The 23,059-nt window shown below is 42.8% G+C and overlaps 2 protein-coding genes across 13 annotated transcripts in view; one reads left to right on the top strand and one right to left on the bottom strand.

Annotated features, from left to right (window-relative positions):
* Positions 1-23,059, top strand: part of LOC142580195 (uncharacterized) — a 50,427-nt gene that overhangs the window by 16,618 nt on the left and 10,750 nt on the right. For 6 of the 10 annotated variants that reach the window (XR_012827636.1, XR_012827635.1, XR_012827634.1 and 3 more), the window contains 3 exons: positions 122-246; positions 4,469-4,535; positions 7,215-7,461. Coding sequence is in view for 2 of the 10 variants with exons in the window: in XM_075691075.1 (XP_075547190.1) it covers positions 122-246; positions 4,469-4,535; positions 7,215-7,279 (257 nt within the window). In the remaining 8 variants the exon portion in view is untranslated. Of the gene's footprint in view, positions 1-121; positions 247-4,468; positions 4,536-4,827; positions 6,410-7,214; positions 7,462-8,080; positions 8,233-10,246; positions 12,006-16,627; positions 16,729-23,059 lie in introns of those variants that run through there. The other 4 variants (XR_012827629.1, XR_012827631.1, XM_075691074.1 and 1 more) reach the window with 4 other exon arrangements.
* LOC142580197 (uncharacterized) overlaps positions 11,363-23,059 on the bottom strand; it is a 31,733-nt gene continuing 20,036 nt past the window's right edge. For 2 of the 3 annotated variants that reach the window (XM_075691076.1, XM_075691077.1), the window contains 2 exons: positions 14,623-14,805; positions 11,363-11,619 (listed from right to left, as the gene is read on the bottom strand). In XM_075691076.1, coding sequence (XP_075547191.1) covers positions 11,363-11,619; positions 14,623-14,740 — 375 coding nt within the window. In that variant the 5' untranslated portion in view covers positions 14,741-14,805. The remainder of the gene's footprint in view (positions 11,620-14,622; positions 14,806-23,059) is intronic. The other variant, XM_075691078.1, reaches the window with a different exon arrangement.

The following is a 23,059-nucleotide window of genomic DNA, read 5'->3' as shown; positions in this document are numbered from 1 at the left end:
GTTACGCAATTCTATTAACGAAATTTACCTCTGCTGTTTAGTTTCCATATTGTGCCTAGAAGCAACAGTGCGTGCACTTTCAGCTGCTCAGTTTATCTTCAATGCTGCTCTCATTTTGTAGAGTTCATCACTTGTGCATGTGCAACACATTGGCGGAGGCAATACGAACTGCATTTCTCACTAGCTGGACAAGTCCGAATGGCAATGCACCTTGGAGAACAAGACTCGAATTGTGAAAGTCTGGTGGTAAGTCTGAATTAATATATTTTCATTTATATTTGGCGTTAACTTTCCAGCGCACTTTCTATCCTATTGAAGAAACATTTAGCCCCGTTTGGCCTGTTTTTTGAGGGCCTTACATCAGGCCCCCTAGCAAGTTTTAGTTTACACTGCAATTTAAAGCTTCTTGAGACCCGAATACAGCCATGGGACATAATTACTTTTCAAGCTGGTTATTATTGCCTCCAGGCATGTTACGAACATGAAAGATGTTTTTTTAATAACATAGTTTTAAATAACTGGCATCTTCTTTAAATGTCACAGTCATACGTAGACAGGCTAAGAGCTGCATCTCCAACAAGTGAACATCTCATGTTCGCTATGGTAAAAACTGTATTTCATTGCCTGAACACAGAGGTGAAGATGGAGTTATGTGTAGTAGACTGTTACTTGGCTGCTGCATCCTGGATTTTCATGCATTAATGAGGAATTCAAAACAGGCTTCAAGGTTGCTTCCTGCTGTTTGTGACAATGCAGAGGTCTAGATCAATTTAGTGTGAAATTTCTTGAAAGTAGATGACAAGAATATGAGTGAACCACTTTCGACAGTTCCACATGCATTGGACTTCATATCCACGATGAATGTTTGGAGTAATGACTTCAGACTTCTGGCATTGCTTTACCGAAATAATCTTTTAAACTGGTTTATTATTAGAGGAGACAGAAGAAATTGAATGCCCTCTTACCACACCACCATGAGGTGAGCGTGACTGCCAACAGAGACACACTCTCCCTCTGCCTTGAGTAGCATCCGCAAGCGACGTTCCTTCCTCGCCTTGTCACATACTTGAGCCGAAGAACCACATCGGGTTCACGTGACTAGCACCACCCGCTTTTTTTTTTCATATCCATTTTTGTTGCGTGGCACATTTTCCACCGTGGCATTGTGCATTCTGAATTGGGCGATTTACCGAAGTAATGCGTCATGGCGAGCGACACGACTGTGTTTTGCGTCGCAGTGTTTGTTTGTGTTGCCTTGACTCTGGCTGGGTGTGGCGCTTTCTCGAGAGGGAGGAAAGTGGCGTTTCATTTGACATTTCAGCTGTCTGTATGACATGCACAGATTTGTCATGAATATCTGTGTCATGTGCTCTAAGGCTGTAAACTTAAGAACAGCATTAAATACATTCTCTTAGTGGTGAATGCAACGCATATTTATCTTTTGCGCACAAAGAAAATGTGAACAGTGTACAGTGCTCCCACTTCTGCGTCAGTCTGATAAGAAGGCCAACAAAGAGTGATACTGCACTAAATCAAGTATCTTGAAATTTGGAGACATCCTAGGGATGCTTCTGCAGCAGACATGATTGACCAGAGAGGTTAACAATGTACAGCTGCTTGCGGTGACCAAATGCACAGCACCATCAGTTTTGTGCCATGCTATAATTCTATCAAAACCGCCTAGAATTCTTGCAGCTTTTTAAGAAAGGATTAGTGGCACATAACAGTGTGCCTTTTTTTTTCCTGTTTTTTGAATGTATATTTTTCTCCCACATAGCTGATGTGACTCAAAGGTTTATAATCCTGAAAGCTTGTTTGCTTTGTTATGAATGTTACCAAAAACTTACGTGTGCAAGCTTACCTCTGCCCACACTGAACGCAGACACAGTGAGTTTATTTAGTATGGAAAGCTAAAACAATGTAGTGGCTGCACTATTGTTATGAATCTGTCGTAGTGATAGATGTTGCTGATTTTATGTAGTGCTTGTTTTCATCACTCAGGATATCACCCAAAATTCTAAGAGGCAAAAAAAAAAAAATGTATATAATGTTCACAAGATATGGCTATGTGACGAGTAGAGACTGGGTGATGGCAGCCGATTGAGGGAACGAGCTCGCCTGCGGATCTTGCAACCACAAGAGGTTTAAGTAGATTTTATCGCATTAAAGTGTAACAAGTGACGAGAAAAAAAAAAGCCTGGGCATGTCATCAAAAGATACCACTGGGAACAAAAGTCTATGGATCTACACGTACCGTGAAATACCCAATTTTTTTTCTTACTTGCCATGTTGGCATACACTGGTCCATAGTAAAGTTGCAGAATGGGGCAGGCCCTCCATTTCATTCCTGCTTGACAAAGTTGAGATCTCTTAATTCCACTCTTTTTAACTCCCCAGAATGCCAAGAGTTGTACCATTCCTCCAACTTTAAATGAAATTCTTACTATACTGGCTCTTTCAGTATCTACCTATAGGTCACTATCTCTGCCGTGGTACTTGCCAACAAAATGGTATTCTACTTATTGTGAAATCCTGAAGTACTGGAGACTGTTCCAATGACGAGCTTTAATTGCACCTAAACACTAAGCTTTAGTTGCCAAGAATGATTCTATTCAGCAAGAGCATGCTTGGACTATGACACAAGGATGGAGGCCAAAAAGTTACTGCCCTTCCACTGCTGCGAAGTGGGGTGCAAGCGAAACTTGGGATCTGCGGCTCTTTGTAACGCCTCACGGCGAGGGCGGCACGTCAACGTCGACCCCTTTCTCAAGTTCCCGGTGGCATCAATCAAACACTGCCTGTTCTTTGGCCAAAGGCACAACACGTGGCCTGCTCCCACTGCCATTCCTTCAACACAGCCTGCTCTTCAGCAGAACAGACCAAACGCAGCCTCCCCATCTGACTGCTGGGCCTGAACTGGTGTGGGAAACTGCGGGTGTCAGGCGAGCGAACACACCCTTTCCCTCCTCTGGAGGAAGGGGACGCCCGTGATTGGCTCATGCCTTGCGCTGCTTCTACTTACCCACCTTAAAGGCAGCGTTTGATGAACTGACAGTGGCTGAATCGGTTAGCATGGTGATCTCGCAACCCAGAGGTCGGTGGTTCGAATCCGCAGCCTGATAAGCAATTTCTATTCTTGCGCAGCTTGGGTTTTTTCGCGCGGTAACACCGACACCAGTGAGGCAATACAAGCTTCTGTTACAAAGGTCACAAATGGTTGCATCTTATGCCAGTTCCTGTTCATGTGGACATTCAGTGTTATTTTTCACTGTCAGAAGTATCCTTGAAGAAAAAAGGGGAGGGGGGGCCAACGAAGTATCAACACTAAAGAAGCAAGGTCGACGTACATGGTAGTTGAAATAAATCGATGATTAAATGTTGATTATGCTGTCATGTACGACGCACAAATTGTGAGATGGATCTGGCGAGCTTCAAGCTCACCTGTCAGCACTCTCATTGGCCTGTTGAGCATGTGTAGCGTTGGTAAGATTAGCATTTTCTCTCTTCAGCGTTGACTGCTGCATTGTGGCGTGGTGGAGCACTGCCATTACGAATCCCCTCACAAACTATGAGCTACCAAGCTGCACTAAGACCAGTGCACCAGTTTCACGTCTGTGTGCACTCAAGGATGACAGCACGCATTGCATGCGAACTCAGATGTGCATACATACAAATTCTTGATTAAGTCTCTCATTGTACTGTTACACTAAGGTACGTTTTAATACTGCATAAAATTACTGCTTAATTTGCACATCACATAGCATTAATTATAAAAAATTCAGCATGTGCATATTATAGCCGGCTATAAAGAAAAAAAGTTACAGAGCTCCTTCCAACATATCATGCTATGTTTCGCAAGCTGTTCCAACAACGAAATAGATGATTGCACAATGGTGGCCGCTTTTCATAAGTTAGCTTCGCTGAAATACATCTGTGTTAGTGGCAAAGCATACGAATTTGGTTTCGTGTCTTGGTGAACTGTGCAAGCTATTTCCGGCCCAAATTTCTTTTTAAAGAGTTGCACGCATTCATCATCATCATCATCCTATTTTAAAGTTCAATGCAGAATGAAGGTGCCTCCCTGCAATCTCCAATTATCATTGTCTTGCACTAGCTAATGCGAACTTGTGCTTTCAAATTTCATCTCACCTAGTTTTCTGTCATCCTTGACAGAACTTCCCTTCCCTTGGCACCCATTCTGCAACTCTAATGGTCCACTGGTTATCTACCCTATGCATTACATGGCCTGCCCAGCTTCATTTTTTCCTCTTAATGTCTACTAGAATATCGACTATCCACACTGCTCTCTTCCTGTCTCATTGTCATTTATCATTGCATTGCTCTTTGTACGGCCCTTAACATGTTCTCGAGATTCTTCGTTAACCTCCAGGCTTATGTGCCATACTGCATGCTTAGAAGAACAATGTGTCTACCAAGTTGACATTTTCAAATTTCCTGATTTTTTCAGGTTTCACAGAACTTTGTTTTATGTCAAGATGGGCTGACACCATGTCACCTGATGCTGTCACTCTCTGGTAAGCATGTTAAAAAAATAAAAACAATCCAGTTTGAACAGTAAGGAGTAGTGTTTATTTTATTCAAAATAGGAAACTGAAAAGAGGGGTTTGTAAAATGCACAGCTACTAAAATATCTTCGAAAGAAACTCGGTGCCCTTTTACTCTGTGAAGGATGACCAGCGAAGCTGCATATGTGGGCCCCTTAATGGTGAACTGCACCTCTACCGCGGGTCGGCCTGGTATTGCACTACCTATGGGATTGGCCCATGTGTGGGGGAGTGCTTAAAGCCTGCTTCATCTCCGCCGCAGGTTTGACTGGCATTTCACGACCTTTGGGATCAGCCCACATATGGGGAGTGCTTAATGCTTGCTTCACTTCTGCCTCGGGTTGGCCTGGTATTGCACTTTCTTCGGGATCGGCCCACCGTATGAAAAATTGTTGGTCTATGCGCAAATGCGATCTGCCAGATCCTCACCATAGACAGCTTCACTGTAAAAAAAGTGGTCTAGCTCACGGCAAATAGAGTCAAACATTTTAAAATGCGAATAAAAAGAGATGCATACAAAAGCAAATAGCTATTTGTATCAACTGATAGCAAGCTCATTGGTATCATGCCCGAACTTTGTCACATATGAGATTCTCCAAGCAACTGGAAAGTCAACCTCAACTGTCTTGACATACTCTCAGCCTGCCCATAATGCCTCAGTGTTGCATTTCATTGCTTTAAGAGATTTATTTTGGTTTGGATGTGGGTAACCTGCATCTTAGCGTCAGCCAACACTTTGCTTTTTGAGCGCAAGCTCCTTCAAAGAGGCGGCGGCACAGTTCCTTTCCTGATCATTCCTCGACGCAATGGTCCTTCCTATTCTTGTCCTTGTTACGCTGCGTGTTCGCCCCATGGATGAAGCATCCTTTTGGTCAGTTGTACAGTCCGATTTTTCAGACTCCCTAAGGGCCGCTACAATGTCTGCATGTCTTTTACTGCCCTTAAGGGCCCAAATCGCCACAGGCACGTCCGTAAAAGCTCTGAAGGTCTGCCAGTACACTTATTAGGCATATAGGTGCTTGCACTCTGACAGGAGACGGCAAGTGCACGTGAGCCTAACAATATATGTGCTGCGTCCCATACACTTCACCGCGTAGCATCACTGTGCTGAGGCAAAGCTGCCTTTCGAGGACTAGCAATATGCAACGCGCCGTGCTTTACGAGGATTGCAGAGGCAGAGTGGGTACCTTTGCTGACAGCGGTGAATTCTTTCAATGAAAAAGACAGCACCGAATGTCAAGAACCGTAATAGCATACCTAGGCCTAGCGTTCCCGCCATGGTGATTACAGTGGCCAGTGGATCTGCGTGCGAGTGTCAGTTCAAGGTGGTGAGATAACATGGCGGTGTTGGCTTTGATTAATGCCATATCAAATCTGCAGTTGCAGCACATTCGGAGTGCGGATCAATGGTGAATATCTCGGCAACAGTGGGGACAAATTACTAGTGATTGAGGACCTTAACCAAAAAAGTGTTAGAGTGGGTTTGAAGATTAATATGCAGAAGACAATGTTGAAGAATTCACATCGCCAGTCAGCCTCTAGAGTCTGTACAGGAGTAAGTCAGTTGGTCGTAAGGGACCCTGATCATGAAAAGGCAATTTACCCAAGAATAAAAATGGGGTGGAATGCATATGGCAGGCATTACCAAATCATGGCTGGGAGCTTACCACTGTCATTGAAAGAAAAAAATTAAATTATGGGGTTTTACTTGCCAAAACCACTTTCTGATTATGAGGCACGCCGTAGTGGAGGACTCTGGAAATTTCGACCGCCTAGGGTTCTTTAACGAGCACCTAAATCTAAGTACACGGGTGTTTTCGCATTTCGCCCCCATCAAAATGCGGCCGCCGTGGCCGGGATTCGAACCTGCGACCTTGTGCTCAGCAGCCCAACACCATAGTCACTGAGCAACCACGGCGGGTGTCATTGAAAAGAAAAGTGTACAACTATTGCATTCTACTAGTGCTAACTTATGAGGCACACATCAGAATCGAGTAAATACCGTAATTAAACTTTGTGATATATGGTTCTTGCTTCAAAAGTTTCCTATGGCAAGCATAAATGGGAGTTGTCGACACGCAATCACACGTGTTGAATGCATACATTGTTTCCTAAGCATCGTCGAGCTAGACGTGCTGCCACTAAAGGAGTCGCTATTGGGTTCACCATAGGGGTCAACAGCGAGTCACTGTTCCAAGTTCAAGTTATCCTGTGAAGGCCAATTTTACAATCAAAATAAGAGATTCGGGACTGTAGAAATGTATGACTGCCGGCCAAGACCTTTGGCCAGGATTGAATTACTCGGAGTCGAATTAACAGAACTCGACTGTACCATATGGCAGTGGAGTTTGCAGCAAGAATGTATCTCCTACTACACATAGCAGTATATTGGCATGCTGCAGTGCTCAGTGGCTGCAGAACAGTAGACTCCTATAAATTTGATCCCGTCTGAAAGTCCCAGCCGACACACGTGCATTTCTATAGGTCCAAACTTCGGTTATTTTGATACTAAAATAGGCCTTCACCCAACAATTCCAACTTGAGCAGTCAGCATGCATGCTGACCCCTACAGTGAACCCAATAAGCGACCCCTTTGGTGACATACCTTAGAGGACAGTAGATGTGTGAAACAGACTTTATCTCCTGCAGGAAATGCCTATTTTCTGCCTGCCCAGGAGGAGCTCCAAGCAATAATCACAGATCAAAACGTCTGATTGTGGTATTCACCCATTTCTAATGTGCCATCTTAACAAAACTTCCTTGGCAATTTTTGTATGCTTTACCGCATAACCGATGGGTATTGCGGCGAAGCTCACTTTTGAAAATTGGTTGCAATGTGCAACACATTGGACCCCTGTCCATTTCTCTTTTTAATAAAAATTGTGTGCGCATTTGATTTCTCTTTCATTTTAGGGGCTTTTGTCCTTTCTATGCTAGTTTACACTTCGGACACAGAGACAGCGGGCGTGTGTTTCACTCTGGGGCATGTTAGAATCTGTACGTAAACCATGGCAAATAAATCAGTCATGTGTGTTGGCATTTCTTCTGCATCTTCTTAAATTTGACCCACCAGATAATTCAATCTGTTTCGTCAGTCCCGTCAGAGTCGAATTAACGGAATGAAGTCAACTGCATTTTGCTTGCTGCTCAGAAGTATGAGCTTGAATAAATAACATAGCATTACAACACATAGGAGACAAATGAAGTGCTGCAACATGTGCCAACTTGCCTAAGTTAGCACTATATAAGCTTGAACCCAGATGTGCCAGCTACATTAAGGTTGTGACAAAATGTAAAATCGCATGTGTTGGAGACTCAGTAGGTTGGCATTCCTTCTTGAAAAAGTGTTGCAGAGTGCCTGTTAAGGATTCACTGATTGATGCTGTCAAACTGTCAACAAGGCTGCCAAAAAATTATTCTTAATACAACCCTTTCATGGACACAACAAGGTAACAAATTGTTTTGTGTGTGAAGCATTAAGAGTATATTCGTGATCAAATATTGTTCTTAAAAAGTGACCTCAACGAGACAGCACACGAGACTGCACAAGATCTAACTCACCGTGTGAGCCCGGACTCCCTCTCGGCAGGATGGGCAAGCGAGTGCGATCCCCTCGTCACAACGATCTCACCCAGCATTACAAGTTAGTCAAGAGAACCATGCTGCTACCGCACAAAGCACCCAATAAAGCACAAGAAGTCACGTACAGGTGGCTTCAGACAGGCACCTACGCATACCCGGCCTTCCTGCACAAAATCTTTCCGGACGTGCACCCTCACAATGCGTGTCACTACTGTAAGGATATAGCTAGCCTTGATCACATGCTCTGGGCTTGCCCCCTGGTGCCAGGACCACCAAGGAAGAGTGGGACCGAGCTCCACACAGCTCGGACCTTGAAGCACAGCTCTGGGCTGTTCATCGGGCCCGCGACGCGGTGGAGGGGCATGGCCTCTCTGTCTCGACGTGGGAGTGGCCCACTGCGCGCTAATCGCACGTACCGACGGACGTCAAGAAATTTATTCATCCATCCATCATCAAAGCAGTTGTCAGAAAACATTCTGCAGGGAACAGCTAAAACACTATGCATTTCTCATTATAGTGATATTATGTGTGCGTGAGTTTAATAGATAATTGCAGGTGTGTGTATGGCAAATTCAGATGCTAACTTCACCAAAGTCATAAAAGCACACAGCACTCTACTTAAAAGGAATCTGAGCATTTGGCCACTGTTGTGTCACTAATGTGCACTGTCGTAGCCGTCATTACCAAGCAGAAATACACCCAAGAAACTATTTTTCGGACATGCATGAGAATTCGGGTATCCTTGCAACACTGCCACGTACCTCACAGAGGCAATTAATTATAAGCACAGCTGAAATTTCGGATGCTGAAATGCTTTGCCTTCAAAGTGCGGAAGGCACAACCATTGTAGAAAGTGTTGTATAATGCCGGTTTTCAAGCGTCAACTTTGCTGCAATATAGCTTGCTACGGGAAGAGGCTTATGCAATGTATCGTGGTGGAGCATACCAGCAGTGAAAAGGGGCCATTGTAAGATGGCATGATTTACATTTTTTTATTTACACACATACATACTCTCTTCTGTTACAGCACAAGCGCCAAGAAGCCTGATAAGTGTTGTGGTTGGTCTACAAAATTAAGAAAAATTAAATTATGGGGTCTTACGTGCCAAAACCACTTTCTGATTATGAGGCATGCCGTAGTGTGAGACTCCGGAAATTTCTACCAACTGGGGTTTTTTAACGTGCACCTACAGTAAATTTAAGTGCACAGGTGTTTTCGCCTTTTGCCCCCATTGAAATGCAGCAGCTCTGGCCGAGATTCGATCCTGCGACCTCGTGCTTAGCAGCGCAACACCACAGCCACTAAGCAACTAGGGCGGGTACAAATTAAGTTCCTTGCCTACCCAAACAAAAATGTTTGCAACATGATGTGCGTGGTATACCGTCCTTGGGAAGGCAAGCTTAATTGGTTGCTGTTGGCTTTGTGTCTTGCTTCACTCTTGAGCAGCGCTTACTGACTGCACAGTAATAATAAGCTCCACCAAATGGCTAGATTACTTCTGTACTACTCCAAGTGTTCCAAGAAGACTTTTGCAACATGAAGTAGAAAAAAAAATTTCTGCTCCTAAACTGCTCCAGAATGTCAACTTTGTGCTTGAAACCCTAAACTGTCTTGACCACCACTGAGGGGTTGATCTTGGACATCACTTATATACTTAAGATAAAATCTTGAGTAACACTTACTGGTTGTCTAAACATTTTGAAATGGTTTCACAGGTTCTAATTTAACACTTATATGCACTTTTTAAAACAACAGTGAATAACGATTTCGGTAACATATTTCAGTATTCTACAGTTTATTTGGAGGATTATGCGCCATCACTGGTCTGCAATTATGGAAGTTTAGAGATAAAAAAATGGGGGCAATAATGCCTACGTTTTACACATTGTCATTGTACAGAACACAACCTATGCAACTTGCTATAAAACTGATTTATATAGTATTTGAAATTACCATAAGAGTATGTAAACAGCTGGGGTTTCATAGTTCTAGGTTCTTGTTATGTTTTAAACTAGCACCTCCCTTTAAATGGCAGTAAAAGGCATGCATTAATCTTTTTTTTGGACTGCCTGATTTTCTAAATGTTTTGTTTTTGCAGTGCTCAGGGAACCACCCACCGCCACCAAGAAAAAGCACTTTTGACTGTAGCAGTAATCAGTGATTCGCCTAATTGGCAAACAGTTCAGGATGCCAAACAGCCTCGAGACAGCTGTACCTCTGACAGAAGGCACTAATACACAGTGCAATGCACTGTTTCTGCACTCTAGACTGTGGGATTCTCATCCCGTACCTTGGGTCAAAGGAACGACAATCACAAGGGCATTTATTGCACCTTTCATAGATCAATGCCTGCTAGCCGAGTTGCTATCCACAAAACATGCCGATGGGCGTGCGACAAATCGCGGAAGTCCGACTCACCGCGACCGGATAGCGAGCGAATATGTTCGCCCCTGGCTGGATCCCAATGCCTGGTCGTTCAAGCGTACGGTCACGCGAACGGTGGCTCTTTCGCACAAGGCCTCACGAGACGATCTCGCAGAAGCATGGATCGGCGCACGGGCGGCACGTCCGTGCTGCTTGCCGTCCCGAACCAAAGAGGAAACATGTTCTCCCTTGCGCCCCCAAGTAACCCTGCCATGAGGCGGCGTTAGCAGCGCAACACTCGCGCCATCTCTCGCGTGGCCTGGGGCCCGCGGCGAAGCCGCAATGCAGGAGACAGAAGCTATGCGGGAAAAACAACATATCAGGGGACGTGTGACAGTCTCGCATCCCCACAAGACAAATGTGATAAGAGCTGTATTATGTGACCTATTATAACTCCGTGGTGACAATACAGACAGGATATGCAGGGCATATAGCGATGAGGACAGTAGCAATGGAATGATATCACCAGTGTACAGAGCGCTGAATTCATTCTTGCTCCGTTACTGATAATTGAGAACTCTATCAAATGAAAAATTAAGAGAAATATCATGTGTGAAGGAATACTACTCATCATATCTATTGCAATTATTCTTGGACAGCATTCGCTCTTTCTTGCTTTTATTATTAAGGCATTTATATAGTACTGCTCACCTGCTGTTCCATGTGTTCCATCGACACATATACGATCAGTTCCAAGCCTCTTGAAAAGCTCCTGTTGTGGTGCGGTCATGATGACTAGCATAAAATCTCTGTCATCCAAAAGGTCCTCATTTTTTTCTCTAAAAAAATGTCACTTTTTGTCAGGTTGTCCTTTTTGTTTAAAGAAGAGCAATGGGTTTTCCTTTTCACTATGCATCCTCTCAACCCAGAGTTGCACGCTCACATAGTCATTATCGTGCAGCCGCTCGGTCTTCGAGACTCTGGCATCCCTCATTATTTTGCGGAGATCCTGCTTGCTTAACAGGTTAATGCGGTGGAATGTCTCATCCACGTTGGACCGCACATTATCCAGTACTGCATCCATGGACACGCCTTCTCGCAGCTTGTCTTGAGAGAGTAGAGAAAACGTGTATATTAGTTGAAGCATAAGTAAAAATTACCGAGCACGCAAGGAAGTGAAATGGGCACTGATGAACATTTTTAATATCATTATTTAGAATTCCTTTAATTGAATAATGAGTTACATTGACTTACAAAAACCTTTTGCAATGGTGTGTGTTAAATAGTTCAAGCTGTCGCAATTTTTGTTCTTTTTAGGTTAGGTTAGGTTAGGTGTTATGCAGCCTTCAGCTGCTGAAGAGGCGAGATTACATTTCTGAATTATACTACACGATTACATTACATTTGAAGAGGCAAGATTACATATTAAAGTGTTTAAATGTTTGGTGTCATTGATAAACCGTCATAGGGATTATCTGCACCAGTGTTATCAGGTACGTAAGTGAAGAAATTTATTGTGTGTACCAAGTTTACAGCTAGGCTGCCAATTTCATCCTTCACTGTTGGTAACCTTGTTCGCACAAAAGACATTACTGAACCATCGTAAAAGCATTGCACTGGACTGGACGTGTGCAGATTGTGGTTCAGATCCTACCCAGGGCAAAAATGTCTTCCACTTTAGTTCCTTTACTAAATATTGCCATTGTTATCAATTTCTATCCTACAGTTAGAACTTAATTTTCCAATTACATTCCATAGCATAAGTTATTGCCACTTCCATAGTGGCATGCCACCATAGAAGGGCAAAACAGTCTGCAATCGAAAACATGTGCAGCATTTCCAGATTAACTTAAACATCACTGTTACTGACTGAATTGATGCACATAATTTGATTAATGTCAATATAAAAATTGTCAATTAAAGCTTTCAGCAATTATTTTTAATGGTTGATTTATCAGTCATTCATCCATATTTACAGAGCAGACACACCTGTGAACGTATGCTTTGAAGGCTATGCAGTCATGTGGATTTTTGAGTTAAAGGTATTATTTCAGTCAAGTAGAGTACTGACTGGACACTTGAAGCTGTTTTACGAGTTCATGTCTAATACCCCTGTCACACGGCAAATCTAATGTCATTTACAACGAATGACGTTCGCTGATAATGCCATTTCTTTGGTGTCACACGGTAAAACGTAAGGACATTTACAAACAAATCAGTTCGCCAAACTCATTCGCATTCGTTTGGAACTGAATGTGTATCCTCGACACCATGAGTTTACCAGTGTTTCGCAAACAGTACGTGCTTCTTTTTTTGTTTTAACAAAAAATCACTATTATTCTATCCATTTCATTACCTAATTATTGCTTTAACGACATTGAAGTCCATCACATAGGTAAATACAGAAAACTACTCTCAGTCCAGTGACCAGACAGCCATCTTTAGCTTTCGCTGCAGCAGTCATGTTGGTTCTCACCGGAGCATCGGCCGCGGCCACTTCAATTGACTTGGCATAAAAGCGTGCGCGTTTTTTCCTGTGGCACGCGCCAAGAATGAGGATATTAGAAGCTCGCATGCACATCAGAAAGGCGATGACATGCAACTGTCCTTCTCGTACCTTTTTTAGCAGATGTAGCGGACGCGCCTATCGTTCTCTTCGCCCTGTTGCTTGCCTTAGCTCGACTCGACTTCGTTGGCAATGTCGACAAGTTAGTAATCGAACACTACGGTTTGAAAGCAGTGATCACATATTCTAGTGGAATTTAGCATACTGGAAAATAATTATTGGACAAAAGTGGGTTTGAGGCGTGTTTTTTTTTTTTTACTATCGTCATTGTCATCATTTTCAAATGACATTAGTTTTCGCCGTGTGACAGGGGTATAAGCCTAATTATCGTGATCGTTTCAATCATGTTTCATTCACGTAGCTGATTCATGAGCATCCAAATATTAAGGCACCATATTTTCCAAACCATAGGTGCCACCATATTCTTTTCTTTTTCGTCCAAGCGTATTGTAGAACAGTGTAACTTATATATGCAAGACCAACATGAGACATTTTTTTTTCTCCAGCAATGTACTTGCAGTTTACTTTGTCTGCTAGAATGTGCGGCTCATAAAATTTTTGTTTACTGAAGTTTAGTGCCCTGAAATGGGTAAGTACGACATTTTAGGATAAGTGTATAAACATGCACAATCGCATTTCACGATGCTGACCCAAGTTAAGACAGATGCATCTTATACAATGAGTTATATACACATATTTTTTCTTTGAAAGTTGTGAAAAGAGGGGGGCAAGGGGGTGACTTGTACAACAGTTCAAATTATAGTCCAGAAAATATGGCACATGGTTTGTGAGCCCTACATATAGTAGAGTAAAATACAACTTGAGCTGATGAAAGTTTCACATGGAAAGCACATCTGCTGTGGATGACCTACAGTAGTGGCGAGAGGTCGCAGTTTCATCGATGTCTGTAATACTTGCACTTCAGTTTAGGCAAAATGGCAGACATAATTATGTACAATGCACCTTAAGTAATCCCAAGTGGAAATTATTCCAGCTTACTGCTATTTTGAGACATTGAATCCCACTAGGATCATAAGTCATACCAATACAGTTAACTGAAAGCCTGAAAAATAAAACAGAAAAAGAAAAAGCCACAGTCTGCTACGTGGCCTACAGTGCACCAGGAGGCACTACACCTTCCTGCTTGGTACATGAAGTGATGCAAACAAGTATAAAATAACTAAAGTCGTTGCCTGCAATAAGAATAGCCATATAGGTCAAATATAGGCCACTGGCTGTGCCAAGGTAGTTGTTACCGCTGTGAAATTGGAGAACGGTTCCCTTTTTTCTCTCTCTCTCTGAACCCTTCAGGCATTGATACAATGTAGCAAAATGATAAACATGTTTATGATGTCATTAACTATAATGCCCTGCAGTCAGTAAAGGTGGCCTCGAATTATGTGGAAATTATGAATTATAAATGAATTTCATGTGCTCCAAGTTCATTGCATGGTCTGGCATGAGTATTGCCTTGTATTTGGGATGTTGAAAACTCAACAACCACTCTTTATGTATTATAAAGCAGGGCAAAAGCGGTTTCTTACCAGCAATAGCAGCTCTTTCCGACTTGGACAGAAAAACACGACCCAGTTCAAAGTCTTGGCCTCTGTGCTTGAATTGGAAAACCACACACACACCTGTGTTGTCTTCAGTCACAGCCATTGCCGCAAAACATCTTTTTCCACACTTGACACTTGAAGGCCGCTTCAGCTTTTGTTTACTTGTAGCTGTGGAAAAAGATAACCGGGTAGTTTATTCTAACTTAAGCACTGGACTTCCAACACATGCTTAGTGGTGGTTCTACTACACCATTTACACCATTTAGCTACAATTCAACTTGCCTGAAACCTGGCTACGCGAACTGTGCAAAGGTGTGGTATTTTCACGCTTTCAGGGCAACGCAGCGTTTTCAGCAGGGGTACTTAAATATAAGAAACAAATAGTGAACGTGCAAGTAATTCAGTTTGAGATGGATCATCTACTAGACTTTTCAAATATTGAGTAATATTTGCAGTAATGCAATGGATTGCCCGAGGTCAAAGCATTGCATGCAGCATTTTAAAAACACTTGGTTTGTCTCGAAACAAGAACAAATAAAACAAATCTGGGTTTTTACATGCCAATACCACGATCTGATTATCAGGCATGCCTCTCTCAGTATAAGTTTCGTCCTGGCTGTCAACACCAATCGAAGCAATTACTATATGCAATGCTAACAGGGTACGGTGACAAAAGCAGCATTCATAGCAAGCACAATGGCATGCACTAAGACCCATTGACCACTGGAAGGCACACAGTTTGCATTGGATACATGTGTTCTTGCACGTGGTTCAGAACTGTATGGCAATTTGTGATCTTTTAAGCACAGGAACTAACTTCTGTGCACACTTGTGATAGTTGCCGACTTGTGAAAAGAGGGGGAGGTTACTTGTGCCAGGTTCAAATTATTGTCCGGAAAATATTGTATATGGTTTGTGAGCCCTGCATATAGTAGAATAATATACAAGTTAAAGTGATGAAAGCTTCACATGGAAAGCAGATCTGCTGTGATCTTGTGGACTCGTACAGCAGTGCTTCATCAGTTATCAAAAACTCGTACTAATGATCTCGGAAACAATTGCCAATCGTACCAATATATTAACACCAAGCTTCCTGTAACTGCTTGCAGCCCATATCACAATCACCAAAAGCTAATTTCATGGCACACTACCCTGACCATTGGCCCTAATCAGCACTGCTTCATCAGGTCGGTTGGGTATCAGTAACTAGAGCTACAGTTAGCTGATGAATTGACTCATATCTATTTGCAGTTGAATCGACTCATATCTATTTGCAGAGGCCAGCAAACCACCTTGTAACAAAATTGAGTGCATGGAATGGTAGCAATGTTGTTTGTGTCCACCACTGCCATCTTTGCATCCACTTGTGCTATGGCACCTCCTTCTGGACGCCGTTCATAGCCTCGCGGCAGTCTCTTGTCGAGCTTCTTGCATTGTTATCGGGTGTAATACACTTGTGCATGTGCCATAGTGCATATGAAAGCACATGTGTCATTTGCAATGCACATAAGACATTCACCTTCACTTCTTTTGTTATGTGTGACAGAGCAAATTGTTCTAGTGCAGTTGTTAATTTCTTGCCTCTCCGACGCCTAGGCACACAGCTGCTTTCATTAGCCCACAAAATTTTTATTTATTTACAAAGGCTTTCTACCTACTCAAATGAAAGTACCTGCAACATACTGGCATGGTAATAATTGGCTGGTTCTGGGTGTTAAAATTTTCTTAAATGTGTAAGCATTTCTATGCTTACCAAACGTCCATCACGCAAGATAAAAATGTGGGCCGATCCCAGAGATAGTGCAATACTGGGCCGACCCACGGCGGAGGTGAACAGCCTTCAAGTACCCAGCAAAGTGAAAAGTGCATACAATATAGATAGAACATGGAGCAGTGAGTGGCTTTACCTTTGTTCTGCCTGTCGCTACCACGAGATCGAAGCAGCGCTCGCAAATCTCTCAGCACACACCGCACCCTGCACCTTTCGCAGATCGCTTTCAAGATATGGGCCCGCTCTTCAAGGCAAAGCGACGAGAACACGGAGTTCAAGATATGGTCCACGCGGCGCATAATGGTTTGACGTGGATGGATAAGGCACTAAGAGAGCAGTATCAGCTTATAATGATCAGAACGTCATCAGCACACCTGGCGCCGCCGTCTGCAGCAGTCCGTGTTGCTGCGACGCTGCTGTTTATACCGGTCATATTAACTTCCATAACACTTTTTTGTTCAAGTACCCTAAAGAGCCCAGGAGGCATAGGGGTGGGGGATGTTACGATTGGCCAGCGGGGATAGTGACCTTCTGGCTTCACTGCAATGAATCGCTTCGTGAAGCCAACAACACGCCCCCTTCGAATAGCCCTTCGGAGCCAGTAAGGCTAGACACGTTTGGCGGACAGGATTGTTAGCTGGTTCGCTGTCACCTTCAGGGACCAATTGGAGCAAGAAAACTCCTGGAAATGTTTGTTCTATGGCATTCCCCCATGTACTCTGGTAATAGTCACGGTCATGACAGATTCAGCAGCAAACTGCAGAGTCAGCTCAGGAACGACATGCCAGTTTGAGTCAAGCGTGACAACACCTGTCTATGAGGCCTCACTGGTTTTGGTGTGTTCAGTAAAACAAAAGTGCAAGAGAGTGTGTGAACCTTCGCCCTCAAAGGCGGGTACTTCGACGACTTTGGACGCTTTGATTGGATGAAGGTTGGATGGCAGCTTTCCCTGGCCTAGGGATCTAGTAAGGACAGAGAGTGTTTAAGCAGACATTTTCGGCTGTTCAGTGTGTATTTCAGTCATGCTAGACTGATCAGATGTAATGTTCTCCACCCTTCATGTAGATATTGTAAATAAATCCCCTACTCCTCATTCCTCCCTTCAACAACATCCTTAGCATGAATGAGTCGAACGATGGTATGGGCCAGGTACCCTTTTCATGGCAGACACCATCTCTTACAGGGATTACAATGAAAGGAGCAAAACATACCAAAAGTACACAACGAAACAAGAAATATGAATTGGAACAACATGAATTAGTGAAAAAAAACGACTTATTACAGGGTATATACAATGTGTGAAAAAACATACTAATGACAAGGTTCAAGGTTCCTAAAATACTTGACTTATCACAATGAGCTGTTTTACATTACAAAACAATGGAAAAAAATTTAAGTATACATTACTAAACAGGAAAGCAAAATTGCATATTAAATAAGAACATCAAGAAATGCAACTGGAACGGAACAGCAAGGTAAGAGGTAGTTCAGATTTCTAGGAACAACTTTAAATTATGTACAAATGAGTCGTGACAAATAGCGAGAAGAAGAGGTGAGTGGAAAAACGGATTAGTGTGGGCGAAGATGGGTGCGATTTTAAGTTGGTGATCAAGCCGTCAAGACACATGTCACGAGCTAGTCTGATATTTAGAGTCACGTGGGACAACCGATTGGAGTGAAGTTTATGAAAGAAGGACAATAGTGTCGGAAGCCTGCGTATATTGAGAGGAGCTAAATTAATCTAATATTTGATTTCCGTAACTAGATGTATGCGAGTAGTTTCTTGTGATGAAGCGAGCAACATTATTTTGCAGAGACTCTAGTTTGTGTTCGAGGTAGGCCTCGTGTGTGGATTCCAAATTAAGAAGGCATATTCGATTTTAGAGCATACTAAGGTGGTGTAAGCCAGAAATTTGGTCTCGGAGTTAGCCGAGTGCAAATAGTGCCTTATGAAGCCAAGTGATCTGGTTGCTTTAGTAGAGTGTTCTAGTTTGCCGTTTTTACACTCGGCTAAGCAGCTGAGCAGAGCGAAAGCGTGAATGCGCATGCGCCCTCCGCTTAGCTGCAAGCAGGCTGGTGGAGTCAGAAACACGGTCCGCTTACAAGCTGCCTGAGCAGAAGGTTGCTGCCATTTTTTTCTAGCAAGGGTGGTCGATGCACACACCCACTCTGGCACGTGCATCGAGGCACCTTGCCTGCCTTGCTCTTTACAAGACAGATTTGCACAGACGAAGACTTATGTCTGCTAGAAGGTGCGCATGCTGACCCATTTGAAAACCTCGCAGCGCGGTAGTATGTGATGCATGCTGTGCAACATGTTGGCATCAGAAAGGATCAGATTGGATGCAAGATGCAAGCTCGCTGGCTATCACGTGGCATTTCCCAAGATGGGGCTTTATTTTCCACTGGATAAAATGGACCAGTAATGCATTACAAGTTCACGTTTAGATGCTTTATGGACAAATAAGCTATATGTATTCATTTTACTTATAAAAGCTTTACTTACAAGTTTTACTTATAGGTGCTTTTATTTTGTTTCATTACCCTGAATTCGGCCAGAAGGCACTGCAAATACGAAAGGAACATCAAGCGGAAAGCCAGAGAGGCCGAGATAATCTCGTGGCTCGCGGCAATGGAAAATAAACCTGCTATGAGTAACTACTGAAGAGGAAATAACAATATTGGGAAAGAAACAATCTATTATAACTCAAAGGGAAGCTTATTACTTTCTGAAATGAGCTCGGGATGCCTTAGAACACGCACTTATACAGCAAGATATAAGAAGGAAGAAGCATGTGCTTGCTGCGGTAAAGCTAGGGAAACAATAGAGCATGCTTTACTAGAATGTGAAATATTTCTCCAGCAGTAGATTTAGGCACCACTGGCCTATATACCATTAATAAAATATATCCAGAGAGGGAGATTAAGATGGACTGCAATGATTGTAATGGCATCATTGGAATCAGACATATGCTGGCGGGGTGTCCCGCGACTCTCCCCAAACTCGTTGAAGAATGGACACAGTGGGAGAAAAGGATGCAAAGCCCATTGTTTCAGGACCAACTAAGGGCAGTCCAGGGGGCCCATGACGTCGCTGAAAGGCTTGGCCTGACAGTGCCAACATGGGAGCGGCCCGCCTTGGCTTGAGAAGTCTAGCCTCCGGACATCATTACAATAAAAGTTTTCACACACATACACCACTGGCCTGCTTGAAGCCCTTGGGTTCAGCAAGAGCAGAGGGAAAGTAAAAATGTATGCAGTAAAGATTGGTAAGCAGCGAATGGAAGATTGGTGGACAAAAAGTAGGGAAACGTCAAACAACAGAGGCTTGCAAAGACAAAGTTCAGAAAGTTTGGTTATGGGAAGTCATCGTGGGTTTCTTTTTCTTTGTTAACATAGGTAGAACATTAGGCAATACAAGAGCTTCATGGCGCAACCCACACATCTTTCCAAAGGGGACACTCGTAGCACCTATCCATCCGTCCCTCTGCTCCGCTAGGCTAGACATACAACTAAAACATGCAATCACCCACCACTCCACCATGTGGCTTAGCGGGGCAACTTGGAGCGGGGTGGACCGTAATGACACTAAACTAAAACACTCTAGTGAAAATCACATCTACGCAAATGTTCCATGACAGATCGGATGACAAATGAACACCCAGATATTGCGAATACCGAGGCTACGGGCATGTTTTATAATTATGCAATTGCATAACACGGGTTTAGCTGTAGTCCCGAATCTGATAGCTTTTGTTATATTAATGTTGATTTCCGCTTGCTTACTGCCCCACTTACGGAGATTGTCTAAGTAAGATGGAAGGTAGCAGGTGTCCTCAGGGTTAGTAGATCACGCAATCATCAGCAAATAGTCTATGAAACGCCTACCATTACTAATATCGTTAATATAATCTAAAAACAAAATAGGCCTGAGCATGGAACCTTGCGGTACTCCAGATTTGACATGATTTAATGGAGACAAATGGTCATTGATGAAAACTGATTGCTACCGGTTAGTTAAAAAGATTGTAGTCCACCTAGTTATCCTCACATGTTAAGATCTGTCAGTTTATGAATAAGCCAGAATTGAGGAACCTTGTCAAAAGCCTTCGCGAAGTCTAGAGATATTACATCGATTCGATAAAAAGAATGAGTGGAGTTATGCAAGTCATTAATTCAAATCAATCGTGTAAAAGTCCATGCCGACTGATAAAGAAAAAGTTATGTTCTGTAAGAAACTTCATTAGAGCAGATGAAATGATGTGTTCGAGAAGTTTGCAGCACATGCTGGTTAAAGAAATTGGTCTGTAATTTGATGGGTTAGACGAATCACCATATTTAAATATGAGAATTATGCAAGCTGCCTTCCAAACATTTGGGACGCATCCCGTGTCAATACATTGCTGAAAAGGCTTGGCTAAAATGCGACATATTGCAGGTTTGGATATCTTAAGAAGTTTAGGGCAGATGCCATCACGGCCAGGAGCAGAGTTAGTTGGAAGACAATCGATACAGGACTTTACTACTTCAGAAGCGATATTAATGTTGTGCATGCTTGAATGCAAAATAGGGGCCTGAAAGCTACTACCTAGGTACAGGAGTCTCGTCCGTGAAAACGGATGAAAAAAAACTTGTTGAATTCAATAGCAACACGTGCCAGAGAAAGAATGTTACCATCCTTAGATAACGGTACCGTCAAGTTCGATAATTTGGGTTTCCTAAATTTTTGTGTCATTGCTAAGCATGTCTGAAATGTCATGGTTGAAAAATTTATCTTTGGCTGTTGTTACGGTCCTGCATAAGTGTGCGTGCTCACGATAGGGCCTCCAATCTTCCACAGATGCTCATAGTTCAGCTCTGCAATATATAGGTTTCACATGCGTTGCAAACCAAGTGCTTTCTGTGCAGGCTGTTATTTTGAATTTTGGAATATGCTTTTCTTTTTAAGTGTGATCAGCCCATTATGAAGAAAAACCCAGTTTGTGTTTATGTTGCAATGAGGGAATGACTGCAAGAAGCCGACAGAAAAGGTGGAAAGGTCACTAACAAGCCCGCTGACATTCACGCGGGTGTAATCGAATATTAATTTCTTTCTATTTTCATGTTTCTTTAGGGCACCTATGAATTCACAATGCAAGATATTGTGGCCACTGATACCATCCAATACATTTTCCGTAACATTATTTGGTTCTGTGGCTAGTATGAGGTCAGAGTGAATCACCATGAGTGGGAACAGAAACAATTTGATGCAAATTGAAAGTTGAGAGCATGCCAGGAAAATATTGGCATTGACGTTTTTCTTGTGCCATACAGGGGTCGGCATCAATGCCATTCAATATTGGGATAGTCGAAATCGCCGACAAGAAATATTGGTGATGTCGGGTACTTGTTCTGGACAAAACTTAAAGACTTGTTTAGATGATCCGGAAAGTAGTGGGATGAATCAAGTGGACGATAGCAGACTCCAATGACAGAGGTAGAATGTGTGGGCAGACAGAGAGCAACCCTTACAATTTTGAGGCAGGAATTAGTTTCAATAACACAAGCTTCCAAACTAGATTTTACTGCGATTAACACACCGCCACCTCTCGATTCAGTTTTATGTTTTCTAAATAATGAAAACTGACGATACAAGGACGATCCAAAATGTCGAATGACAACCAGGTTTCGGTGCCTAGAACGTCTACTGAACAGGATTCAAGATAAGAACAGAGGTGATCTTGCTTACGAAATAAGCTGCGGAAGTTTGACAAAAGAATTGGCACACATGCATCACAGCGTTCATTTTTTACATCACTGGGTTTTCACGAGGACGTGACGTTTCGGGAGGGCACTTACTTCATTAGTGGTATGGTCAAAGACAAATTGTGTTGTTTAGTAGAAGCTTGCCAAACAAGTTTGAACCTTTCAGCGGGCTTCTGTTTGGAACGTCCGAAATCTCGGAGTTTCTGGACTGCATCCTCATTGAAAAATCCTTATCAGTCCACATGAGACGATTCAAACCTTTTTTAGTTTAAATGCATTTTTCAGTATGTGTTTTCTTTTTTAAGTTTAGGAATTTCACAATTACCAGCCAAGTATAGCCTTGTCTTTTCTGTCCTATTCTATGGGCACGTTCAATTTCACCAGCTGCAATGCCTAAATATTTAGAAACTAACTCAGTTACAAGCCCTTCCTTTTCCTGCCACGTCTCTGAGTCTTGCTCAATGACTGCTTTAAAGATAAGGTTGTTGTGACACAATCTGTTACTGAGGTCGTCTACCACCAAACTTGTGTTGCAATTGTCCTGATTTTATGCTTTCCAGTTTGTCCTGGGTGTCAAGCATATGAATTACCTCGTGACGCCAGAGGTTCCTTCCATTTAGGAAAGAAGTTCAGTAACATTCGTTTGGACGTCTTTTACTTTCCCTAGGATGTCTTTCTGAAATTTTCCATTACAGGCTGCCGTATCCTTGAAAATGAGTTGATAATGACATTGGGCTGCGTGGAGATGTGCAAGTGGTACAATGCTTAAGCGTACTTAAGTCCCAGAGGAGTTTCTGCATGAATTTTTCAATTGTTTATGAAGGTTTCTTACCTATTCAAAGAAAAGTGTTTGCAACATACTGACGTGGTACTAATTGGCTGCTGCTGGCTGTTGGCCTTGGTGTC

This window comes from Dermacentor variabilis, chromosome 4, assembly GCF_050947875.1.
Source record: "Dermacentor variabilis isolate Ectoservices chromosome 4, ASM5094787v1, whole genome shotgun sequence".
Taxonomy (NCBI): Eukaryota; Metazoa; Arthropoda; class Arachnida; order Ixodida; family Ixodidae; genus Dermacentor; species Dermacentor variabilis.
Note: the sequence above shows the minus strand (reverse complement) of the source record. Positions and strands in the feature narration are given on the sequence as shown.